Below are 24384 nucleotides of genomic sequence, written 5' to 3' on the forward strand. Positions count from 1 at the left end.
AGGTCCAGAGCTGAGCTCTGGCCCCGTAACAAGCAAAATATACCTACACTATAGGTGTTTTTTCATGTTTGTAGCTGGCTGTGATCTTTCACTGAAGAGCATGCAGGGCAATGCTCAAATACACACAACAGTTCTATAGTGGTAAAAAAAACAGTCAGACCTCTGTACCCTGCACGGTTTAACTGCTTCAGTAAATCTGAGACTCCTTGGACCATGTCATTCACTCATTTCTCCATCCCAGCTTCTTGCTCTCAGGAGAACCTGTTCCCCTGTCGTCAGCCTCCAGCACAGATGTACGCCCACGCCCAGGCAAGGATAACTTTTATTACAGTTTGTAAAAGTGACAGATCATGCTCATTGTCTGATGTGACTTTAAGGTTGAAATGTAAATCAGTGTGAATGCTAATGTGCACTTCATTATCATCATCAATGTATGATTATTTGTCTAATTGTTTGTTTTTAATGTCACCTTTTCTTCAATAAAGCCCTGCCAACTACCTCATATGGCCTGTTCCTTGGAGGAGTTGATGCAAAAAGGAGTTTAGCTTGTTATTAATTCAGGCCCTACATGGACACAATAGTATATGAGAAAAGTCATACTAAACTCGTACTGTGTCATAAAAAATGAAGTCATACAATACTTTAGTATAAACAAAATGCCATACAGTCCTGTCGTTAAAAAAATACTTTGTTCTTGTCAGCCTAAATTGTTCACAGCACAGCTATCTATTTTTATATTTAATTCTCAGTCAGGGTGACTGGTGTGGTTGTTATGGTTACTAACCATGTGTCATGTGTGTCAGAATGATTGGAGGGCGGAGTGTGTCATCAGTGGAGATCTGGCCCACCTGGATTGTCCTCTATAAAAGAGGTGGCTGTACTTCATTCTTGTTCTCTCTCTCACCGTGAAGCTCACTGGGAGCACTCCAGCCTTTTGGATTTTGCTTGTTAAAGAACAAGATCACTGTGGTAGAGGTTTGGGTTGTGTAGTTACCTTGTCATGATGTAACTCCAAAGGTGAACAAGAAATCTAAAATAATTGCTGTATAATAATTGAATAGAAATTGATCATTCCAAATATGCTCCTCATTGACATTGTACGGTGAAACGGCTCTCAAAGTAACTCTTTTAGCACGTAAACGAACACAAACAAAGCTGATTCAGTCAATATAGAACATCACCAAACCCAGTACTGTTTTTTTTTTAAATAAAAATGTCAACTTCCTGTTGATTTTACTATTTGAAGATCCAGATCCGCGGATCCAGTCCGAGTTCTTTTTAATAAAAATAGCAAAATCAACAGGATGTTAGCATTTTTATTTAAAAAACAAACGGTACTGGGTTTGGTGATGTTCTATATAGTCTGAATCAACTTTATGTGCGTTCGTTTGTGCTAAAAGAGTGACTTTGAGAGCTGTTTCAGCCTACAATGTAATTCAATGAGGAGCATATTTTTTTATTATCAATGGAGCAATTATTTTAGATTTCTTGCCCACCTTTGGAGATGCATCATGGCAAGGTAACTACACAACCCAAACCTCTACCAAAGTGGTCTTGCCCTTTAAGCACTGTTAACCACCCCAGTATCTGTATTGTGGGTATAGCTTTAGCAGAAAATAGCCGATCGACAAGCTCACTGCGACACGTTGTGAGCTTGTCGATCGGCTATTTTCAGTCAAAACTTTCCTCTTAATAACACAAAACAGAAAATACACTAGTATTGAGCCCTGAGGCTCACCGGTTACCCATATGGGGTTAAGTTAGTTTTAAAGGAGCTACACCATGAATTTAAAAAATAATAATAATATTTGATATCATATTGTTTATGTCCCTCAAACGTTTTTCAAAAGGTTTGAGCCTAAATCAAGCCTCAGATATACTCATTCCAACTAACTTCTCTCTGGCTTATAAAGCACTTTCACCTGCAATACCACATTGTCCTGTTTGGCACGGGGCGCTATTGAGACAGTTTGTATGCATGTCATGTCCTGGTTCTGTGTGGAAAAAGTAAAAAAAAAAAATAAGAAAAAAATTAAAAAATTAAAAAAATGAAAGAAAAAAAAATATTTTTTTTTTTGGATTTTTTTTTTGGGTTAGAACTGAAAAACGGGAGGAATTGTTCCCAGACGTGACGTAGGGTGGGGGAACAAATCTGACGGACTGTTTTCAGACCAATTTACATGAAAACCACAGATAGCCTATGAAAGCCTGCATGCTCGAAGTCGGGTATTTGTTGGAACAGAAGAGAGGTGGGGGAGACCAAAAACACACAAAAATGAAGAAAAAGTTAAAATTCATGGTGTAGACCCTTTAATAAAATAATTTAAACGTTCTTTGTTTGTGTGAGTTTCCTCATTTTGTTACAAACTCAGCCGTTTGCAACACTCTTGGTTGGTTGTTGCAATAAATACATTACATTTAAGTGGTTGAATTTATGTAATTTGTTATCCCTGAGTCACTAGAATACCTCAAAACGAAGTATGGAGCTCAGCCTATAATTGATCATTGATTTGATTGATATGCTGCATGCCATGAGTGCTAAGTGGTATTTTCTTAAACTTAATTCAGTTAATCATAGAGGATCTGTGGTCATAATACAGCACTGTTTGAGGAACTATAGTTGAAAACTTAAGACATATTTTTTAATGTCCAGTCCAAAGTGAGAACAATGTAGCCTACTTGATTTAACACCAAAACTGCTATAGTTTTGATCATCTGAAACTAAGGAATTTATAAATGACAAAAAGGGTATGAATTGTTATGACATTATGAAACATCTCTCTGTTTCCTTTCAATGAAAGTGTAAATCTGGGTTCAGACTCAGCCAGAGTAAACGTTTTCTAACAGATGGTTTTAAACAACCTACATCTCGGCCGTGTCATAATGAACCCTTTCCCTGATCATCAGAGGGTGTATCTAGTAGATCCAGTCATTCTGTCAGGGGTAGAGGTGTTGCTGTGGATTTTCATCTTTTGACCTGTCACCTCTCACTTTAACTTTAAATATAACCTCGAAATCCTAATTAATGTGAAAGGCCTGGTGGTGCAAGAGTAAAGCATAGGCTTCACAAGCGGATGGTTGTGGGTTTGAATCTTGGTCAGGGAAGATCTCAATTTTCTGTCTTTTTAAGGCGAGAACCATGGATGAAGCCCGCCTCCCTCCTCACGCCCTCTTTTAGCTCTGGTAGGAGAGGGAGGAGCATGGAGGGAGCCCACCTCCAGGGGGAGGAGCTTAATAAATTGACATATTAATTAAAGATTTTTATTTTAGTATTTTTTGTGATTTTATGGCCACTGTTTTTTTTCACATGAACTTGTTTGAGACATTTTTTATTGTTTTTTTTCATCACCAGTTTGTATTGACCACAGCTCCATTGTTTTTTTTGTTGTATTACCCTTTTAGTTTTTATTTAGTAGTTGTTTTGAGTGAGCTTTGAACCTCGAACCTTTAGTTTGTGAACCTTTGATTTATCTTTTAAGCCACGCTGGCATGGAAGGTACAATTGGGAACGTCATCCTTAACCCGCCTTTTAGAATTTAGATGCGCGACAGTGAAAATGTTCTTCAGGAGCCTTGAACCCCAAATCTTCTACTTTCAGACCCTGTGTTTAACTCTTGAGCCACGCTGGCATGGAAAGTACAATTGGGAACGTCATCCTTAACCAGCCTTTTAGAATTTAGATGGACAGTGAAAATGTTCTTCAGGAGCCTTGAACCCCAAACCTTCTACTTTCAGACCCTGTGTTTAACTCTTGAGCCACGCTGGCATGGAAAGTACAATTGGGAACGTCATCCTTAACCCGCCTTTTAGAATTTAGATGGACAGTGAAAATGTTTTTCAGGAGCTTTGAACCCCAAACCTTCTGCTTTCAGACCCTGTGTTTAACTCTTGAGCCACACAGGTATGGATAATACAAAAGAGAACGTAATACTCAAACCACCTTTTAGAAGTTAGATGGACAGTGAAAATGTGCTCCAGGAATTTCGAATCTTAAACCTTCGGTTTATAAACCCCAGAGTTTTCTCTTGAGTCATGGTGGCATGAACCATGCAACTGAGAACATAATACTTAAACCACCTTTTCAGGATTGAGATGGACAACGAAAATACTCTTTAGGAGCTTTGAACCTTAAACTCTTTGGTTCATAAACAGTGACACATCTCTTGAGCCACAGAGACATGAAACATTCAGATGAGAAGTAAATACTTATCCTTTTAGTATTTAGATGCACAGTGTATTTCTACATTAACTTCACCACTTAAACCCTCTATTCTTAGTAAAGTTGCAACTTTACTTTCCCGCTTGCCTTGTTACCATCTATACCAAATCTTTTCACAAAGAATTGTCAATCTACAAGCTCACAACACGTCGACACATTGTAAATCTTGACAAATGTTTGCCGCCAGAATAGGGATGCTGGGCCTTACTTCTCCCACCACTGCTGAAGAGCATACAAGACATTAAACAACTAAGAAACCCCAGTGGTGCAGTTAGAGCATACATGGGCAACTGGCGGCCCGGGGGCCACACGCGGCCCCCACCCTCACTTAAAGCGGCCCGCAGGTTAATCAGAATACTGATATATTATTGATTTCAGCTGTTACAATTCCAAACATGCAAACATGACCCGCTTTAATTACTTCAGTCTATATTAGTAGCTTGATGACTAGCATTACAATTCTATTGTCTTTTTATGTCCAATGTATTTGTAATTAAATTCATTCGATCTACAAGCTCAAAACGCATCGCAACTTTTGTGTGACATAGAATGGCATAGTGAGTGTGGAAATATAGTGGCCCTCTCCATTATCAGAGTTGCCCACCCCTGAGCTAGAGATATGTTGCTTCTCAAACCAGAGGTTAGGGGTTCAAAGCCAAACTCAAAATATTGAGCCTAGCTCACCCCCATTCTCTCACTGAATGCCAGGCTGCCCAAACACACACCTCACCTGACATAAACTAAAGGTGATGAGGGGACACACAGCAGGAGCTAATCAATCAATTAGGATGTGGGACATCGAAACAAAGTGTGGGAAAAACCAAACAAAAATAAGATCAAATATAGCTGCAAGCAGCGATAATACGGGGCCAGGTAATGAAGAGAGAAAAAAGAAAGAAGCAATGATAAGTAATATGCACAATAAGCCATTGAAACATAGAATACTGAACTTGAGAGAAAGAAGACCATGCAATTAACGTGAGGATTTTAAACCCTCACTAACCCTAACCTCAGTAAAACAACGCCTAAGCCTATCCTCAAGACACACTATGTGTTATCCGAATAATGCCAAATCATGATCACCTCAATACATTGTCGTGGACAGGGATCGCACCAGCAACCTACGGACTCCAAGACTGCCTTTCTTCTCATTGAGCTAGATATATGGCCTCCCTGATAGTGTCTGTTGATATTTATAAGTATTTCCGTTCATTTTGAACCAGGCCTCTGTGTCCCGAACTACTCTAGATCACTGGTTCACAAACCATTTACCAATAAAAGCATTTTTGTGTCTCCTCAGAACAAAACTAGTGAAAGTAGCCGATCTACAAGTTCACAAAACGTTGCTATCTGAAAAGTTGTGAGGTTGTAGATCGGCTATTTTCAAAATGGAGTATAACATACATTAAAAGAGAGACAAAACTATAAGTAATATGCACAATAAGCCATAGAAGACTGAGCTTAAGGTCATGTTTTTTGCAATGCCACCTCTCACCGAAAGAGAGAGAGAGAGAGAGGGGGGGAATAGATTGAAGAGAGATAGAAGCAGATTGGATTGATTGGACATCTCAACCTATTGCCATTAACAGGAATCGAACCCTCAACCTTCGGATTGACAGGCTGCAACACTACCTATAGTGCTATAGCTTTGTCCAGGCTGAGGTTGTCTGTTGAAGATAAAAGTGAACCAGTGAAAGCAGCCGATCTACAAGCTCAGAAACACGTTGCTATCTGAAAAGTTTTGAGATTGTAGATCGGCTATTTTCAGAATTAAGTATGTCATACATTGCAAAAACATACCCTCTCAAATAAGCATTTCATGTTACCTTTATCAATTGCACATGTGTTCATTGATACAGTCTTGTTGTTTTCAATGCACTTTAAATGAAGTCTGCTCCAAGTGAGGCTTGAACCGGCTACCTTGATGTTGTGAGACATTCACTTAAGCGGGAAGCCATTGGACCAACAGACCTGATCTAGTGAAAATGGAGGTCATACAGATGATACCATTTCACGCAAATAGCTGAACAATCCTGGGTTTAAGTGTTTTTCAAACTGCTCAAAATTGTGGACAATCTAAGAGCGGAGCTTAATGGTCAACGTGATAGATGTGTTCCTCATGAGTCAAGGCAAATGTGTAAGCAGGTTTAATGGCTGTCGGCCAAACGAGGCATGACTTTTGCCTATTTAAAGTTTGCATTTTCAAAAAATTGCTATAGCGCCCCCCTTTGACCAATTGGAGTAAGATTGGTTTCAGTGATATTTGGAATGACCCTGTACATTACTGCAAATTCTCAAAGAAATGTGAGTCTGCATGTATGTGTTAGGGGCAGATGAATAATTGTCATAAAACTGCAATATTCATTGGCTCATTAAAGCTTCATTTTTTCAAAATCCGCTTGCACCGTTTGGTTGGCATAGGTCCAAAGTTCATGTGTAAAAAGTTTTGTGCAGATTGCTCAAAAATCCCAGGAGGAGATAGATTTTAACAGCTTTTCATGTAATTCAAAATGGTGGGAGATCTAAAGGTCAGAGGTCAAAAGTCAGAGTGTGAAAGTTGTTCATCATGAGGAGACGCATGTGTGTATAGAAGTTTTATGGCTGTAGGTCAAACAGGGCATGAGTTGTACCTGTTCAAAGTTGGCATTTTCAACTGAGTGCTATAGCGCCACCTTTTGACAAAAGATTGTGAGATTTATTTCTTGATAGTTTTTCACGACCATCTATCATATGGCCGAGTTTCGTAAAAAGCGTTTGCACGGTTCAGCCAGAACTGCGAAAAGTGGCAGAAGAAGAAACGGAAGCCTGGCCCCGTAAATACTCTGTTACAAGTAAACAGCCTTTGTTCAAAATGTTACTTGAGTAAAAGCACAGAAGTAATGGCATCAAAATATACATAAAGTACCAAAAGTAAAAGTACTAAAATGTTTGAAAATAGCAGATCTACAAGCTCACAACGCGTCGCGATGCAACGCGTTGTGAGCTTGTAGATCTGCCATTTTCAAATAGCCTAGGTATAAGATAGGGCTAAAGTGGTTAATGTATGTTTTATAATGTAACAATGTATATCTGCAAAGTAACTAGTGACTAAAGTTTTCAAATAATTGTAGTGGAGTAAAAGTACAATATTTGCCTCTGAGATGTAGTGGAGTAGAAGTAAAAGTATAGACAATTATAAATACTCTGGTAAAGTAAAAGTACCTTAGAATTGTACTTAAGTACAGAACTTGAGTAAATGTACTTAGTTACTTTACACCACTGAGTCTAACATACATTGTCTTACTGTACATAACAGGGGTCATTTGCAGGAGGAAATATTGACTCTTTAGCCTTGGTATCCCATATGACTCATCATCTCCCTAAATCACCATTCAGTGGTCAGTGTTAGACAGAGACAAACACAATAAATACTGAGAGCTCTTCTTCACCTCTCACAGAGAAACAAGTAGAGGACAAAGCCCTTTGATCCTTTCACCTGTGTTCTGTACAAGTACTCATAGACAGTTACTTTTTTTACTTAAAGGGTTAGTTCAGATTTTTTGAGTATTTTCTGTAGGAAATACTTACCATTAATGTAGTGGTTGCAAAGGTATTAATTGATTGCCCGAGTCATAAATAAATTAAAAAAACTAGCGTCATTTGTATTGTTAACCTATTTTTAATGAGCGGCCCCCACCAAATCTACTAATCTACCGGAACTACTTCATATTTATCAGAAACGGACCATAACTCTGACCACGGGACTCGGGCAATCAATTAATACCTTTGCAACCACTACATTCATGGTAAGTATTTCCTACAGAAAATATTCAAAAAATCTGAACTTTAAGTAAAAGTATCAATACTGCAATGTAGAAATACTCTGTTGTATTGAAATTGAGACATTTCCCTCCAAAACTCAAACATTTTCCCGAATAAAAAAAATATATATATCAATAATAGCGAAAATAGCGAAAATAGGCTACTTTTTGAAAAAGGCTACATTACTGAAAAAATGCTCTGATCGAAGTACAGTACTCAAGTAAATGCACTTGTCCACCGCTGGTTACCACAACTGCAATCTCTCACTGTTTCTTGTCTTATCTTGGTCTACCGTGTTCACCTATTTCTCCTCTGAGCTCCCCGTAGTTACAGAGATATAGTGACCCAGACAAAAAGAGTCAGGCTGAGCAGAGGCAGGCAGGCAGACAGACAGACAGACAGACAGACAGACAGACAGACAGACAGACAGACAGACAGACAGATAGAAGGGATCTTTTAGTGCTGAGCAGAGACAGACAGACAGACAGACAGACAGATAGAAGGGATCTTTTAGTGCTGAGTGGTGGGCCTGCAAGCAGGCAGGGCCAGGTAATGGAACCGTAATGGGCTTTTAACAGACTGCACAGCTGATGGCAGTGTTTGCCCTTCATTGTTAAAGCGGTGCAAACAGGAAGTGCAGCGTGGAGGAGACATTGCCCAGATGCTGGACAGACAGACCGGGGGCTTGATTCCCGACGGCTGCTGACGACAGCTCAAACAAAACACAAGCCTCTCTCTAAAGCACCACTAACTTGCGCGTCATAAAACGCTCGGACTATGCGGATTTGGTGGAAATTCCTCGTATTTAGTTTTGGCCCATTGCTTCTTCAACTCAACTGATGGCGCCAAATCATTTCAGGTGGGGTGATTACATCACACTGCTCACAGGATGCTTTGAATGTAACCCAAGCGGCAATGTTCCTTTCTCTGAATTACAAGCTGATAAGGGTGGGGTATTTTTGCACACTATCAGAAAGTTGTGTTCACTGAGCAAAGACATAGTTAAATATTAAACGTGGGAACAACATTGATGTAGAATCTACATAGGCGCACCTTATTCCTTGAGCGCTAGCTATGAAGCAGCTGGTTTTTCCTTCAAAACATTAAAACCATCCAATAATACAAGTAGCAGACTTCTGATATCAATCGCAACTTCTAACAACCATTTATTCAGCCAAAGTATCACTCAGAAAAAGTCAAAACAAAGGTCACCTGTACGCTTTTGTTCCCTTTCCTTTATCAGAGTAATCAATCTACATTTAAATCTAATTAATTCCATTCTATCTTTAAAGCGCTCACCTGAACAAGCACCACACACAGATCACCTTGAGAATTGAGGGCAGTGGTGAAATCCTCATGGTAACATAACTTTTACCTTGGTCCCAGGATGCACTTATCTTCAGCAGCCAGAAGACCTGTAATTTAACTATAAAGTTTGAGCTCTGGCACTTCAAAGGTCTAGGCAGTTACCAGGACTGATATGCAGTGTGGTCTCTTGTGCTGTTTAGATAACTGTACATCCTTGTTTGAAAGATATACTGTCACCTGTTGGCAAAAACAAATCAAAAATGTTTTGGCTTTTGCCTTGAAATATCAGTTCAGCCTGTGGGCAGCAGGAGGTGGAGGATATACTGTAACAAATACACTCTTTAAGTCTAATTCATCCCCATATTTTATGATATAACATAGTTTGGGTGAGTTTGTTTACTTCTACTCTCCACACATTTTTGGCTCTCCAGAAAAGTTTGGTTAAGACTGCAACCCAATCACAGTCACAGGTTCTCTTCTGCTCAGAAAGTCCAGATTTGTATACCATTTAAAACATCAACATTTTTCCAAATACGTTTTTGTTTATAAGTTACATTTAAAGTGAAGGGAACATTACTGAGCAGTCGCAGTACTTTAAAGCAACTTCACTGGTTCATTCGTACTCAACTCAGTCATTAATTGTAAACGTAATGGATCAAAAGCCATTTTGTCATTATTTTTCTCATTAAATAAGGTCATGGGTATGTGATAATCAAATTATCATCTGACATTCATTGTTGTGTAAGCCACCTCCGGCCCTCGGGTTAGATAACCTCAGGTAATGACGAAAGGGAAAGTGATCATCTATGTATACATACAGCCTGATGCGCGCACACACACACACACACACACACACACACACACACACACACACACACACACACACTACACAAAATAATTCCGGCGAGTCCCACACACTCTCCCATGCATCTCTTGACCTCATCTGCCTCATAATAACACATGGATAAACCCTGCCCTCACTCTCATCTCACCTCCAGTCACCCTGCAAACAACCACAGACGGCCCCCGGAGTACAGAGAGAGACGAGAGAGGCAGGTCTCCATCGATCTGGCTCTCACAGTAACAGAGGAACATCAGTTTTTCATGCCCCTTCATGTCTCTTGAGGCTACGCGGGCGGCACTGCTCCTCCGCGTCAGACGGTGGTAAACGCCTAGAGAGTCTTATCCTTTTTATTAAGCCGTTAAAACCGGAAAAGCATCTGTGTCATTTTAGAGTTTAACCACTTTAATCACTATTTTATACTTTGGCAATCTTGAACATTGAAAAATGCGTTGAAAAATCTTCAACATTTTCTGCAAATCTTTGAATATATATATATATTTTTTTAAACAAACATTTTTAACTAAAATCTTTGCTTCTGGGTGGTCCCTGGAACAAAATATCTTTAGATGGGTGTCCGTGGCCAAATACATATCATTTTGGGGGTCCTTGACATGAAAAAGTTTGGGCACCACTGATACAGCAACATATGTCTTTTCAGAATACTGTAAGGAGAGAGAAGACATTTTTAGGTCTTAAAGGGTTATGGATTAACAACGGTCTAGCTCCCCCGCTGTCTAACCTCAAGAGAATCAATCAAGAATCAAGAAGTGTTTACTTGGCCCTTGACTCATACAGGTACAAAGCAGTTTGAAATGTCGGTGCGTGGGACATGACATGTTACAATATCACAGTGTGATAACAATGAAAACCTTATAATACTGGATGTAATGAAGTAAAAATAAATAAAAGTAAGAAAAAATGTATATATATAAGCTAGAAATAAAGTTAGAGTACAGGTAGAAACGGTTGGTCTCCAGGAGCAGGTGTGTGCGTGTGTCTCTGTGGTCTGGGCCCATAAATTATGTATAGATTAGGGTGACAATTACAATTACAATTTAGGCATTTGGCAGACTTACAGTAAGCAAGGACAACACAAGATAATACATCAAATGCATAGAAATAGTAATCTAATAATAAAGTAATACATACGTAAACCAATAATCTAATAATAACTTACTAGACCATACCCGTGGGGGGATATGCGCACATGATCTGGCAACCCGGGAGCCAGCGAACACAAAAACGCTAATAAACAGCTGAGATTTTGTGTAATCGGAAAACAGGCTTCGCTGTTAGGTGCACATGGTAAGGGTCAATGGCTGTGTGCAAATTCAGATCAATTGCTCCAGCCACTGAGGGGAAACTGGGCAGAACCAATTTTGGCCTCACAACTACCGGTACACCACGCACTACAGAGGTTTGTCAAATTATAGGAGGATACATACGTAAACCAACAACCTATCATCAGCTTGTACATTGAAACTATACACACTATAGGATGCCAGTTACATTTCAGCCTTTGCATAAGCCTGCAAGGTCGTTGAGGCTAGGGCGAGTGCTACGGGCTGAGGTGGAGTCTGAAGAGGTGAGACTTCCCGGATGTTTTAGCGAAGGTTCTGACAGCTTCCCTATGTTGGCTTATGTTCAAAAACCGGGACCCACGCATAATCACTTAAATCAGATTTAAAAAATAGCTAAAAATAGACAATCTACAAGCTCACAACACGTAGCGTTGCGACGCTTTGTGAGCTTTTAGATCTGACAATTTAGTTTTAGTTTAGTTTTTATTTCCACCCGGTGTTTTCATCAGGATGGGGCACAATTATTTTAGCACTAAGCCCACCTCTAGCGACTGAACCTTTCAGCAGAACAGAACATTGTAAACACCTACGCACTCGATGTAAGCACTCAAAGCAGGTGTTGTTATTTTAATTATGATGAAACCGGGACAATCCCGGCCACTGTAGTATATATGCAACCCACAAAGCACAGTACAGTGCTAATGCGTGTGAGCTTAATGTGAGCCACAGGGCTCCAGTTGCTTTGTTCCAGGGGTCAAAATCCAGACATTCATTTACTCTAGCCGTAGGAGGTGCCGGAACTATAGCGCCCAATCTCAGCTCTTCTAATCAGAGCTGACAAGAGGTGAGAAGAGGCCCTGGAGACAATTTACCGTGTTCCCTGGTGATTGATAATAAGACCATGCAATATGATCACAGGAAATTGACAAACGAGGTGTTGATTTGAATTCCCCTCCAGAATTCTTGCTGAAGGTTTTTCTGCCTCACAAACGGTTCTTTTATAACCTGAAACCTTCCAGAACGATGCTTTTATGTTTACGTTTCAATTACAACCAGAACCCCCCACCTGAAGGGGAACATACGTGATATATAATTTTTTTAATAATAAACAAAACACTTCAAAAAAGCAAAAATAGCCGATCTACAATCTCACACAGTGTTTGCTTGTAGGTCGGCTGTTTTCTCTATTTTCGAAAAAGGTTGAAATGACAAGTTCTGAGTTCTGGGTTCCCGGAACTCATGGTTAGTAGTACCACCTCCTGAGCAGGGCCCACATTATAGGTTCTGAGAACCTAATGTGGGCCGTAGTGTATGGGAAGCAAACCCAGAAACCTGTAAAATAATACATGGCACGGCACAGCATGGTTCGCTTAGTTCTTGTAGTTGAAAAGAGCCATGAATGTGCAAGCACACACCTCATGAATTTCTGTAGGGGATCAACTTGTTATTAGGCCCAATCTCTCTGGTTTTATCTGGTTTAACAAACTAATGTGCTCTGAGACATTGGGAGACAGTGTACTCCCGTCTTTTCCTTGTTCAATAAATTCTGCCCTCATCTGTCGAGTTGCTGTACTACAAAGGCCATGTGGTGATTTCCAATGAGCTACATGTATATGTCCTGGGATTTTTTCAAACCAGCTCTACCATTCTTTTTTTCATTTAATGTACATATACAATTCCTGAGAAGTAAACACTTTAACACAATAAAGTACACAATAAAAAGTGTGTTGTTCACGACCGTAACCCCTCTGGGGTTTCTTACCGAAGACTTCGTCTTGAGCTTCAGGTTCCGCTGCTGCTGCCACTGCAGGTTCCTGGTTCAACTCAGGTTCCTCCTGGATCACCTCGGGTTCTGGTGACGGAGCCTTTAAACACACAACACACACACACAGATGGAGGATGTTGAGGTGGCATGGCAACTGAGCAAAGACAGAGACATCAAAAGAGATGGTGAGAGAGAGACATACAAAGAAAGAGAGAGTGGGGGTTCTAAAAGGGCAGTCCACACCAAGCACTATAACTATAAAGTAAATATCGTTGGTGTCGGGCAGAAACCTCATATAATATTTGAACTATTTGTTCTGTAAATGAATGCCCTGCTTCCTCATACGACAGTGTCACACAAAAGTAACAAAAATAGCCGATATACAAGCTGTTTTTAAGTGAAAGTGAAAGTTGTTAAATGTGTCTGTGGGTTTTATAAATATTGAACCAATGAAAAGTATTAACAAGAGCTTGTGACTAAATAATAACCACATTGGATCCATTGGAACACTGGTCCTTTTTTTCCATTTCCTGAAAAAGTAACTGTTTTGGAGAAATTTGGACATACAAGGTTCACATCCGGTTCATCCGACAGCGATAAGAATCTTTCTAACTCAAGTGATATGGCAGAGTCCACACCACAACTGGTACATTGTAACAATATAATTATAATTAGAGTGCTTGGTGTAACCATTATCACTCTTTCAAAAAAGTTTAGAGGGTTTTTGTTTCTTCAAAGAATCAATTCACAATGTAATAATAATAGTTTATTTATAAAGCACTTTTCAGAACAGAGTTAGATAAAAGTAACATGATAACACCAAGGAATTAAAACAGTAAAGTAAAGACAGTAACAACAATAAAATAAACGTGAACAAATAGCATCAATAAAACACGTAAAAACACAGCAAGGCAGGCAGTGAAATGCACATTATAAAAACGCCTTGGCGTAAAAACGCGATTATCAGGGTTATCAGGATGTATCAGGATTGACTCTCAACCACACACACACACACACACACGAACATTCGCCAAAAGTAACCTATCTACGAGCCCAGCTTGTGGATGAGCGACTTTTGACGAAGAGATTCAGTGTAGACTAGAGGGGAAAACAGGAGGGAACCAAGTACAGATCCCTGCGGGATCCCGGTCAACTAACTACATGGGGTTAAATGGTACTGTACAAGACAAGGGCAATAGCACCAGCTCTCCTTCAGGTTTTAATAGGCTCTATGCACGGCAGCCATAGTATCACTTCCTTCACAGGTGTTACCAATGATACTAATGAAGGCTCTGTTCCATTTAGAGTAGCACAGTGGTTCTCAGGCCTGGCTCACACAGTTAAAACACTCGTATTATGGCTGCCTTATGCCTTACATGAGGCATAAGGCCATTTCAAGTCACATGGTTTGATAAAACTCACTTGCCTCACGGCTCTATCGCTCTACCCCCCCTCCCCTAAGGCAAGTCAGTTTTATCAAACCATGTGACGACTTCCATAGGAAATTAATTGAAACGGCCTTATGCTTCACGTAAGGCATAAGGCAGTGACTAAACAATTGTTTTAACTGTGTGAGCCAGGCCTCAAGACTTTTTAATTTCCACGACCACCATAACTCTGAGAGTGTACAAATGGAACCAAATGGATTTGGTTCCATTTGTACACTCTCAGAGTTACACACCCATAAGAGGCCATTTGGAACCCCCTCAATGAACCATGAGGGTCCCTGAACCACACTTTGAGACCCTCTGGTGTAGCTGTGTTTCCAGTGAGCCGACGTGCACGACATCAGCACCCTGACTCTGGAACAGAGCCTTCATCAGTATCATTGGCAACACCTGTGAATTTCTTCACAATATGGCTGCTGTGCATAGAGCCTAATGACCTCTTTGATGGACTAACACAGTGCAGGCCACTGAGCTTTCTACTACTGCATGAGCCGCGGTTTGGGATCACCAACACCCGCCATACATTTATCAGCCTCAGGCCTATAAAGTACCCCTGTCCTTCAGGATGGATTTACATCACTGATGCTACCTGCGTGCTGTAAAACTGACACATTAACCCATTAAGACCGAAGAGGCCAATTCTAAAAATGTTTTTTTTAACATAAAAAATATTTCAAAATATAAAAAATATTTAAAAAAATAATAATCTCAAAATATGTTGTTCCAGAGATCCCCAGATGGGAAGAGTTTAGTTACAAATGTTCGCTTTAAAAAAATATGTATACTCAAAGATTTGCACAAATGTTCACGATTTTTCAAAAATAGCAGATATACAAGCTCACTCTGTGCCGCGCTATGAGCTTGTAGATCTGCTATTTTTGAATAGCCAAAGAAATCTTAAAATGACACAGCTGCTTCCCCGGTCTAAATGGATTAATCAAAACAAAAAGAAAACGTGGCGAGAAATTGAGTGCTGGCACTTTCATCCATCATGCTCGGTAATGTCCAGAATATATTGAACCGTTCTGATGGACTTCGAGGCTGTGTGCAGTATCCAGTGGTGTAAAGTAACTAAGTACATTTACTCAAGTACTGTACTTAAGTACAATTTTGAGGATTTTTTTACTTTATTGGAGTATTTCCCATTTTCAATACTTTTACTTCTACTCCACTACATCTCAGAGGCAAATATTGTACTTTCACTCCACTACAATTATTTGAAAACGTTAGTTATATTACTAGTTATTTTGTAGATTTGTATTTATTTATTATTACAAAACATACATTAACCACTTCAGCCTTATATACATTATATACATATTTTCAAAAGTTTTTTTTAAACATTTGAAAACGAACTTTTGTTGTACTTTTACTCAAGCACATTTTGAATTCCGGACTTTTACTTGCACATGCTGAGGTTGGATCACAATTCTAACTCCGGTAAGAGCAAAGGGAGTGTGTGTGTGTGTGTGTGTGTGTGTGTGTGTGTGTGTGTGTGTGTGTGTGTGTGTGTGTGTGTGTGTGTGTGTGTGTGTGTGTGTGTGTGTGTGTGTGTGTGTGTGTGTGTGTGTGTGTGTGTTCATAAATGCTTCTGTAGGTACTGGAACATTACGGTCAAATACCGAATCCTCACAAAATACATAGATCTTTTAGCATCCAATTTAAGACCCTGCCACCTACGTGCCCCGCAAATACATACAGATCAGTCTGTTCTTTGTCTTTGTTTCACCATCAGTTGAAGTCAAAGAAGCTGCTAGCTCTATACACAGTCTGACAGCACAGGCTGCTTTCAGATTGAACCAATGCCAACTTATATATATAAAATGTCCGACGTGGCAAAGGTGATATTGGGTGATTTCAATCTCTGCGATCGTATACCGTCTGGCTGAACTTTTACCATTGTCCTCTATCAATATGCCCGGTCCAGGCTGATAGGACAATGGTAAAAGTTCAGCCAGACTGCAGCGATTAACCCATTGAGACCGGGAACGCATCTGTGTGTCATTTTTAGATTTCTTTGGCTATTCAAAAATAGCAGATCTATAAAACAGCTTGTGTTGCTATACTATCAGTGGTTCTCAAACTTTTTTCATGCACACATTTTCACGATTGTTTAAAAAAATAGCAGATCTACGAGCTCATAGCAGGGCACTCGGTGCCGCGCTATGAGCTTGTATATCTGCTATTTTTGAATAGCCAAAGATATCTAAAATGACACAGATGCGATCCCGGTCTTGAAGGGTTAAAATCGGTCAATACCACCTTTGCAGCTGGTGCAATGGGAATATGGGAAAGGGCATATTATTTCTAAGGCACTGCCGGTGCTGGGAGGCTGGGACCATAAAGTAATATGATTCGCTTTATGCTCAACCACGGCACCGTCAGGAAACGGCACAGAAGATTGAAGTCAAATGTCGGTCCATCGAGACAAAGGCGAAGAAGCAAAGAAGCTGCAAGGGTAAAGAAGCTGCCAGCACTATACACCATTGGTTCTCAAAGTGGGGTCCGGGGAACTCCAGGGGTCCTTGAGATAGGGGTCCACGGCCATATACATATCATTTTGGGGGTCCTTGACGTGAAAAAGTTTGAGAACCACTAATATACGCAATCTGATATAGCATAGGCTGCTTTCAGATTGCACCATGCCAACCTATATATAAAAGTATCTTAAGGACAGTTCTGTGAATTCTGGTATTCTCTCTTCAATGCTTTCAGATTGTGCAAAGGTCGTATTGGATGATTTCAATCTCGGCATGCGGCCTGTCTGTCCGCCTGACTGAACTTTTACCACCAATTTTAAATTATCTTCACCGCAGGGTCAACCAATCAAGACCGCAATTTCTTGCAATCTGCAGGACAAATATCATGCATAATATTAACTAATATTATGCAGAGCATTAACTTATGTGATCTAAAAGGGCTAACCTCCTAACCTAGGAGTATAGACCAATCCACTGACACGCTGCCTGTAGGCAGCCATAGCTGCGGTGTCCGCACCGCGACACCGCAGATAAGATTTTGAGGTATTTGTACTTTACTTGAGTATTTCCAATTTCCAATACTTTTACTTATACTCCACTACATCTCAGAGGCACATATTGTACTTTTACTCCACTACAATTATTTGAAAACTTTAGTTACTAGTTACTTTGCAGATATACATTATTTCATTATAAAACATACATTAACCACTTCAGCCCTATTTCATACATAGACTATTTGAAAATAGCAGATCGACAAGCTCACAAAGCGTCGCATCGCGACGCGTTGTGAGCTTGTCGATCTGCAACTTGTCGATCTGCTATTTTCAAACATTTTAGTACTTTCACTTTTGGTACTGTACTTTAAGTACATTTTGATGCCAATACTTTTGTACTTTTACTCAAGTAACATTTTGAACTGAACACAGGCCTTTTACTTGTAACAGAGTATTTTTATAATGTGGTATTGCTACTTCTACTTAAGTAAAACATTGGAGTACTTTTTCCACCACTGATGCTAACCCAGAACAAAATAATTTAACGCTTATGTACCCATACACAAGATAGAAGATACACATACCCAAGAAACACTGAAACCGTGAAGCTTGTAAAGGCATAGCAATTCATTTCAGTCATATCCAATTCAAACATTTGGAAAATCCAATTAGCCAAAATGTTGATAAGACCATTCATTAATGCCTCTCTGCTCTTTGTCCTTTCCCTTTCATTAGAAGAGAAAAGCTGTGTGCTATTAGTCTAGTGGACCCTCGTGATTAGCTTGAGACATGAGCAGCAGTCCACTTCTACGGACCACGTACCAAATGTATGAATGGTCGATTCTACAAATGTCTTCTGAATCCCAAAAGTATTCTGAAAAACGTATGTTTCTATATCAGTGGTACTCAAACTTTTTCACGTCAAGGACCCCCAAAATGATATGGATTTGGCCGCGGACCCCCATCTCAAAATATGTTGTTCCAGGGACCCCCAGAAGAAAAGATTTGACTTGCAAATGTTCGCTTTAAAAATATATATATATTCAAAGGTTTGCACAAGTTGTCACGATTTAAAAAAAATAGCAGATCTACAAGCTCATATCGCGGCACTCGGTGCCGCGCTATGAGCTTGTATATCTGCTATTTTTGAATAGCCAAAGTGTAAAATAATGTTTTTTTTAGCTCAAATCAAAAAGTGACACAGATGCGTTCCAGGTCTTAAAGGGTTTAAAAACATTTTCAAATAGTTCAAATAGCCAATCTACAAGCCCACAGCGTGTCGATGTAGATCGGCTAGTTGAACTATTTGAAAATGTTTTTAAAACATTTCTAAAACATGTTTAGGGATAATGGGTAAGGCACCGGCGAAAATAGGGCCCATACTGTATGTCTCTTCCTCCTTAAAGGAGTAGTCCCCCCCCCCCCCCCAAAAAAATCGTATTTTCTATCTACCCGGTCTGAATGAGGTTAATGGAGTGGAGTTTCAAAGTTTACAAGGGTCAGGAGGTCACTGCTGGACACTGATGTTGTGCTGTTAGGCCTGGCTGCCCCTGACTGACTACCCCGTACTTGTGGGATGTTTTTGGGTGAACCATCCACAATGTTGTTTGGTAGACAGTATTGACTTGTAATCAAGGGAGGGGGGTAAAGGGTTTGATTTAAACAGAAGTATCGACCCTAGCTTTTCCAGGAGTCCTTAAAGAAGTGTGTGCGTGTGTGCGTGTGTGTGTGTGTGTGTGTGTGTGTGTGTGTGTGTGTGTGTGTGTGTGTGTGTGTGTGTGTGTGTGTGTGTGTGTGTGTGTGTGTGCGTGTGTGTGTACTTGTGCGTGTGCGTGCGTGTGTGAAAGAAAGAAAGTGAGTGCACACTCATAAAGAGTTTGGGAGGAGAGATTTACGATCCACCGTCCGGGTCGTAATTCAAAGTTCCCGCTCACATAAACAGTATCACACTTTGAATCACATAGATTATGTGCTGGAACAGATTTATCGTACGCACAGATTTATCATAGCACAACAACAACAACAACAACAACATGTGCCCAAGCACAGACCAGCCCACCCACACACCAGATGGTTTTTCAGTTTGACGGGATGACGGGAACACAGGGATATGTATATTTATGATTGTAAATTACCATGGTCTAAAATAGGTCATGTCAAAATGGCAGCCTGTTGACCAAATGCGCCCCGTGGATGTGGTCAAATCTGGCCAGCAGGATGATTTTGGGAAGAAAAATTATAATAATCATGACACGGCCTGGAATTTATGATGCGAAGCCTGCAGAGCTAGTTCACCTGTGGGCTCTGTTTCTATGATTCCCTTATGGGGGTGTATTTCAAGCCATTCCCTGTAAAATGTGTTAGTTTGCTAATCATTTATAATGCTTACAGGGAATGAATGAAACGAGACGAAGCCCTGACGCCAAATATGCTTAAATATTTATGCTCTATATATTTATGCTCAATAAATGTATTTATTCAATCCAAGAGTTGTCAGACTGACCTTTGGTGTTGTACATTTTCTGAGGGCACAAAAGGCAAATGTCAGGACGTCATAAAACGATGACATTAAGGCCACAGAGATAATGAATTTTAATACATTCATACATTTTTCAATAGATAGTACACGGTAAGAATTGAATAAGGTTAGACTTACTTTTCAGATATAAATTATGATATTATGAAACATACATTAACCACTTTAGTCCTATTTTATACCTATTTGAAAATAGCCGATCTACAAGCTCACAACGCGTCGCATCGCGACGCGTTGTGAGCTTGTAGATGTGCTATTTTCAAAAACGTTAGTACTTTTACTTTTGGCACTTTAAGTACATTTTGATGCCAATAATTTTATACTTGTACTGAAGTAAATTTTGAATTCTGGATTTTTACTTGTAACAGAGTATTTATATATTGCAATATTGGTACTTTTACTTAGGAAAAGAATTTGAGTACTTTTTCCACCACTCCTGCAGAGGAACGGGACGTCACACTCTCCTTGGTAAGAGCAGGGCAGGTGGGGAGTCTGAAGCCAAATCAAGTAGAATAATATCACTAAGCCAACACAGCGGGCAAGTGCATGCAATTTCCATGGTAAGTTATAGAGTGTGAGTGTTCTCAATCTCAGCTCTCGGCGTGACGTGTTATGAGCGACACTCTGAGAATTACACAACCATCATTCATTTGGAGTGAGGAGGAAAAAAAGAGGCCGGTCACCGCGGGCGAGTGCATTCAATTGCCATTGGAAGTTGAAGTGGGTTTCAATGTGCGGTTTGAATAGAAAAATTGAAAGAAATATATATATGCCAGTCGATTTCCTTCTCACATAGTCTCTCATTCTTTCTATCCCTTTCTAAAAGAGTTAATAACCCATTAAGACCTGGAACGCATCTGTGTCACTTTAGATTTATTTGGCTATTCAAAAATAGCAGATATACAAGTGCATACGCTTGTAGATCTGCTATTTTTTTCCCCCAAAAACTGTTTTTAGAAAAGAAATTTAAGAATCGCCTCAGGTCTTAATGGGTTAAGTATTAAAGCTGAATGGAGCTCATTCTGTATGAATGTTTTCTAAGCTCTTGTAGTGACAGGGGAAAGGAGTGCAATATGATTTCAACACCTTCTCTTTTGAAAACCTTAAGTCGATTTGAAATGCTTCAAAGGAACTAGTGTTCCTGAACTTCCCATCTTGTTTGCCTGCAGGGAGAGAATAATGGAGCATGAACTGAACAGTTTTCTGTGTGTTAACACAGTTAACCAAACTAATAGATTGAATCGATTATTTAAAAAGTCGATTTTGACCTAAAAACAATATTTCCCCTTTTTTTCTTGTGATTACGGGCTACAGAAAATAGCAATAATAGTGAACAATAGAGAAAGTAGCTAATCTACAAGCTCAGTGTGTCATGTCGTATCGCAACACATTTTGATTCATTTTGACAGTGTTGGTGAGCCAGTATTAAGGTACAACAGTGGTGGCAAAACACAGAAAAGTGTGGGGATTAATTGGCATGATGACTAAATTGGGGGGGGGAAAGGGGGCCGGGGGAATTATTGGTTACTCTAAATGTTATATGAATCAGGTTAATGTAATGCCAGGCAGATACTTGCCTGTGAAATGCAGGGCTACAGAGTGACACCATTTTGGTTGCACATGTGACCAAAAATCTGAATGCCTTGTCATTTGGTCATATGTCATTATGTGTTTCCAGTTTAAGCTATGGGAAACTGAACCGTAATCGGACATACTGTAGGTAGGTCACCACCTTAGGTAAACCCGGGGCTGTAGTTTTGCACAAGGCTATTGGGACATAAATCAAATGGTATTCTGTTCCTGATGTTTCCTGATATAACTCTGACATATTTAATTACTGAAATGTTGGTGACTTTCAGTCCATCCAAAACCAAATGAATGAGCTCATTATAGTTTAATTCTATGGATAACTAGGGGAAATATTGATATTGAATCTTTTTGATGATGAACATTTTATCAATGTTCATCATCATTTCTTTTTTTCCCCTGTTGTTGAGCGGACAGAAACACAATAATCCTACTGAGATGAGATAAGACATACAGTAATATTCCTGAAATAAATGTCTTGTTGCAGGAGTCAGCAGCCCCCTAGAGCCCAGTCCTAAAGGGGATTGGAACTGATATTTTTTGCTGAGTACGAGAAAAAAAAGAAAATGAAAATGAACTACATACCAGTTATTTTAGAGTTACTGCACTTTTGGAGCTGGCTTACAGTTGTAAAGGTTAGTCCAACTTTTACTTCATACTAAAAGGTTGTTATGAAAGATTAGACCCATTTATGAAATGTGCAAAAAGAAAAAGAAAAAATCAATATACCAAAACATACCACAAACCACCATTTTAACACAAATAAAATTAAATCAATATTCTCATATACAGACATCAATTACAAATGCAGAATGCCAGTGTTTGCAGCACTGACAAGCGCCCAGAGCATGAAGAATAAATAAACGGTATTGGTAGGCAGCCAGTGTATCTGAAAATATTATTGTTTTTCAGACACAGTGGCTGCCTACCAATACCTTCTCTGAGTTCCCTCCCTCCTTTATAATAATCGTGGGCTGTCAGGCCAGGCCTCTCCCATATGGTTGCAGCATTTCAGTGTCACTATATGCACTGAAATGTAGAGTAGAGCAGTGTTGATTTTGACACCACATTTTGATTTAGTTTTAGTCATAGTCTTTTATATTAAATTCCATTTGGTTTTAGTCATATTTTAGTAATCTGAAATGTTTTACTTTTAGTCTAGTTTTAGTTGTCTAAATATCATAAGATTTTAGTCAACTAAATCTACAGTTGATTTAGTCGACTAAAATGTATTTTGGCGGGAATTGATTGTGTCGTAATGGCTGATATTACACTTGGTTGCATGCTTGTCTTTTTGTTCCAATGGATCTCTTCTCCACTTGTCCCTCCCTAATTAAAACTAACATTTCAGTCTAGTTTTTATTTGTTGACGAAATTGTCAATATATTTAGACTCAGTTTTAGTCATCATAGCTTAGTTTTCATTTAGTTTTCGTTTGGGAAAAAAAGGTATTCAACGAACATTTTTTGTCATAGTTTTAGTCGACGAAATCAACACTGGAGTAGAGACAGGGTAGAGTTGCTGACTGTACTAAGTGGTTCATCTCTCTGCACACACACATCTAAGCTCAGCTGTCATTGCGCAAAGAACTACTACAGAGAGAAAAGGCAGGTGACATGAATAAGCATGCTGGGTTGGCTTGTGGGGGGAGCCTGTAGAACACATAGAGGCCTTTATAGTGGATAATCACTGTGCATTTGATGGAGCCGATGGCTCTGGTGGATGACTATATGGGCCTGATGCTCCCTCGTCTGGAGACTTCAACGGAGAACACATTTCTATGATATAGCTTTACAGTAATCTCCAAATGTGGTTTACACTATCGGATCAAAACTCGATGAAATTGCTTGTTTAAAAGGGGAAATAGTACAGTATGTATTATGCTCCGGTGTTTCTATGGATCTGAAAACCAATTTAGAAGTATTTCACAGAGCTTATACCTCAGGCTGTGAATAATGTGAAACATATATTATTTACCATGTTCTTTAAGCTTGGTGTGGAATGGCGCACGCCAGTAACTACTGTACTCTTCCGCTTTTAGGAGCCAGTGAAGCATGTTTGTGTGATCCATCTCTGGAGAAATACCGATTCTAATAACTACAGTACATTTTAATAGCTGTGTTTCAGACTAATTGTTTTTATTTTAGAAAGTAGGGATAAATACTTCAGCCGTGTACGGAAGAACAGTTAACAATGTTCCGTACAGACAGAGTGCAACTAAATTTGGTAGAGAGCGCATGCCACTTTATTTCAAAGGTGAAATTGCACCTTAATGAACAAATCAATGCTAAATTGATTAACTATTAACTGTTTGTCCATGCTAGATTAAATTCATTATAAACAGTGCCTGCTACTTTCTGACTCACTGGCAAGCATTGTTGTGATTTGTTCAAAACAAATTGTCCGTTTAGAAACTTTTATTCGACAAAAGGTAAAACTATTTAACAACATTTTATAACAATATCTGATATACAGTTTTTACTGCAGTACTGCTCTCCTCACCTCAGCCCCGGAGCTCCCCTATCTATCTATTTGCGAACGCAGTGGATGGCTGCCCCTGGCAAACACACTCAGATCTCATGGGGACAAATTGCTGCG

At 39.5% G+C, this 24384-nt stretch overlaps 1 protein-coding gene across 2 annotated transcripts in view; it reads right to left on the reverse strand.

The window, feature by feature from the left end:
- LOC311041470 (myelin basic protein-like) overlaps positions 1-24384 on the reverse strand; it is a gene marked incomplete at its 3' end in the record, with an annotated part of 83061 nt that overhangs the window by 23293 nt on the left and 35384 nt on the right. For both annotated transcript variants that reach the window (XM_084051850.1, XM_084051851.1), the window contains one exon: positions 13236-13338. In XM_084051850.1, the coding sequence (XP_083907976.1) occupies positions 13236-13338 (103 nt within the window). The remainder of the gene's footprint in view (positions 1-13235; positions 13339-24384) is intronic.

Source organism: Gymnoscopelus microlampas (genome assembly GCF_963454915.1).
Source record: "Gymnoscopelus microlampas genome assembly, chromosome: 3".
Taxonomy (NCBI): Eukaryota; Metazoa; Chordata; class Actinopteri; order Myctophiformes; family Myctophidae; genus Gymnoscopelus; species Gymnoscopelus microlampas.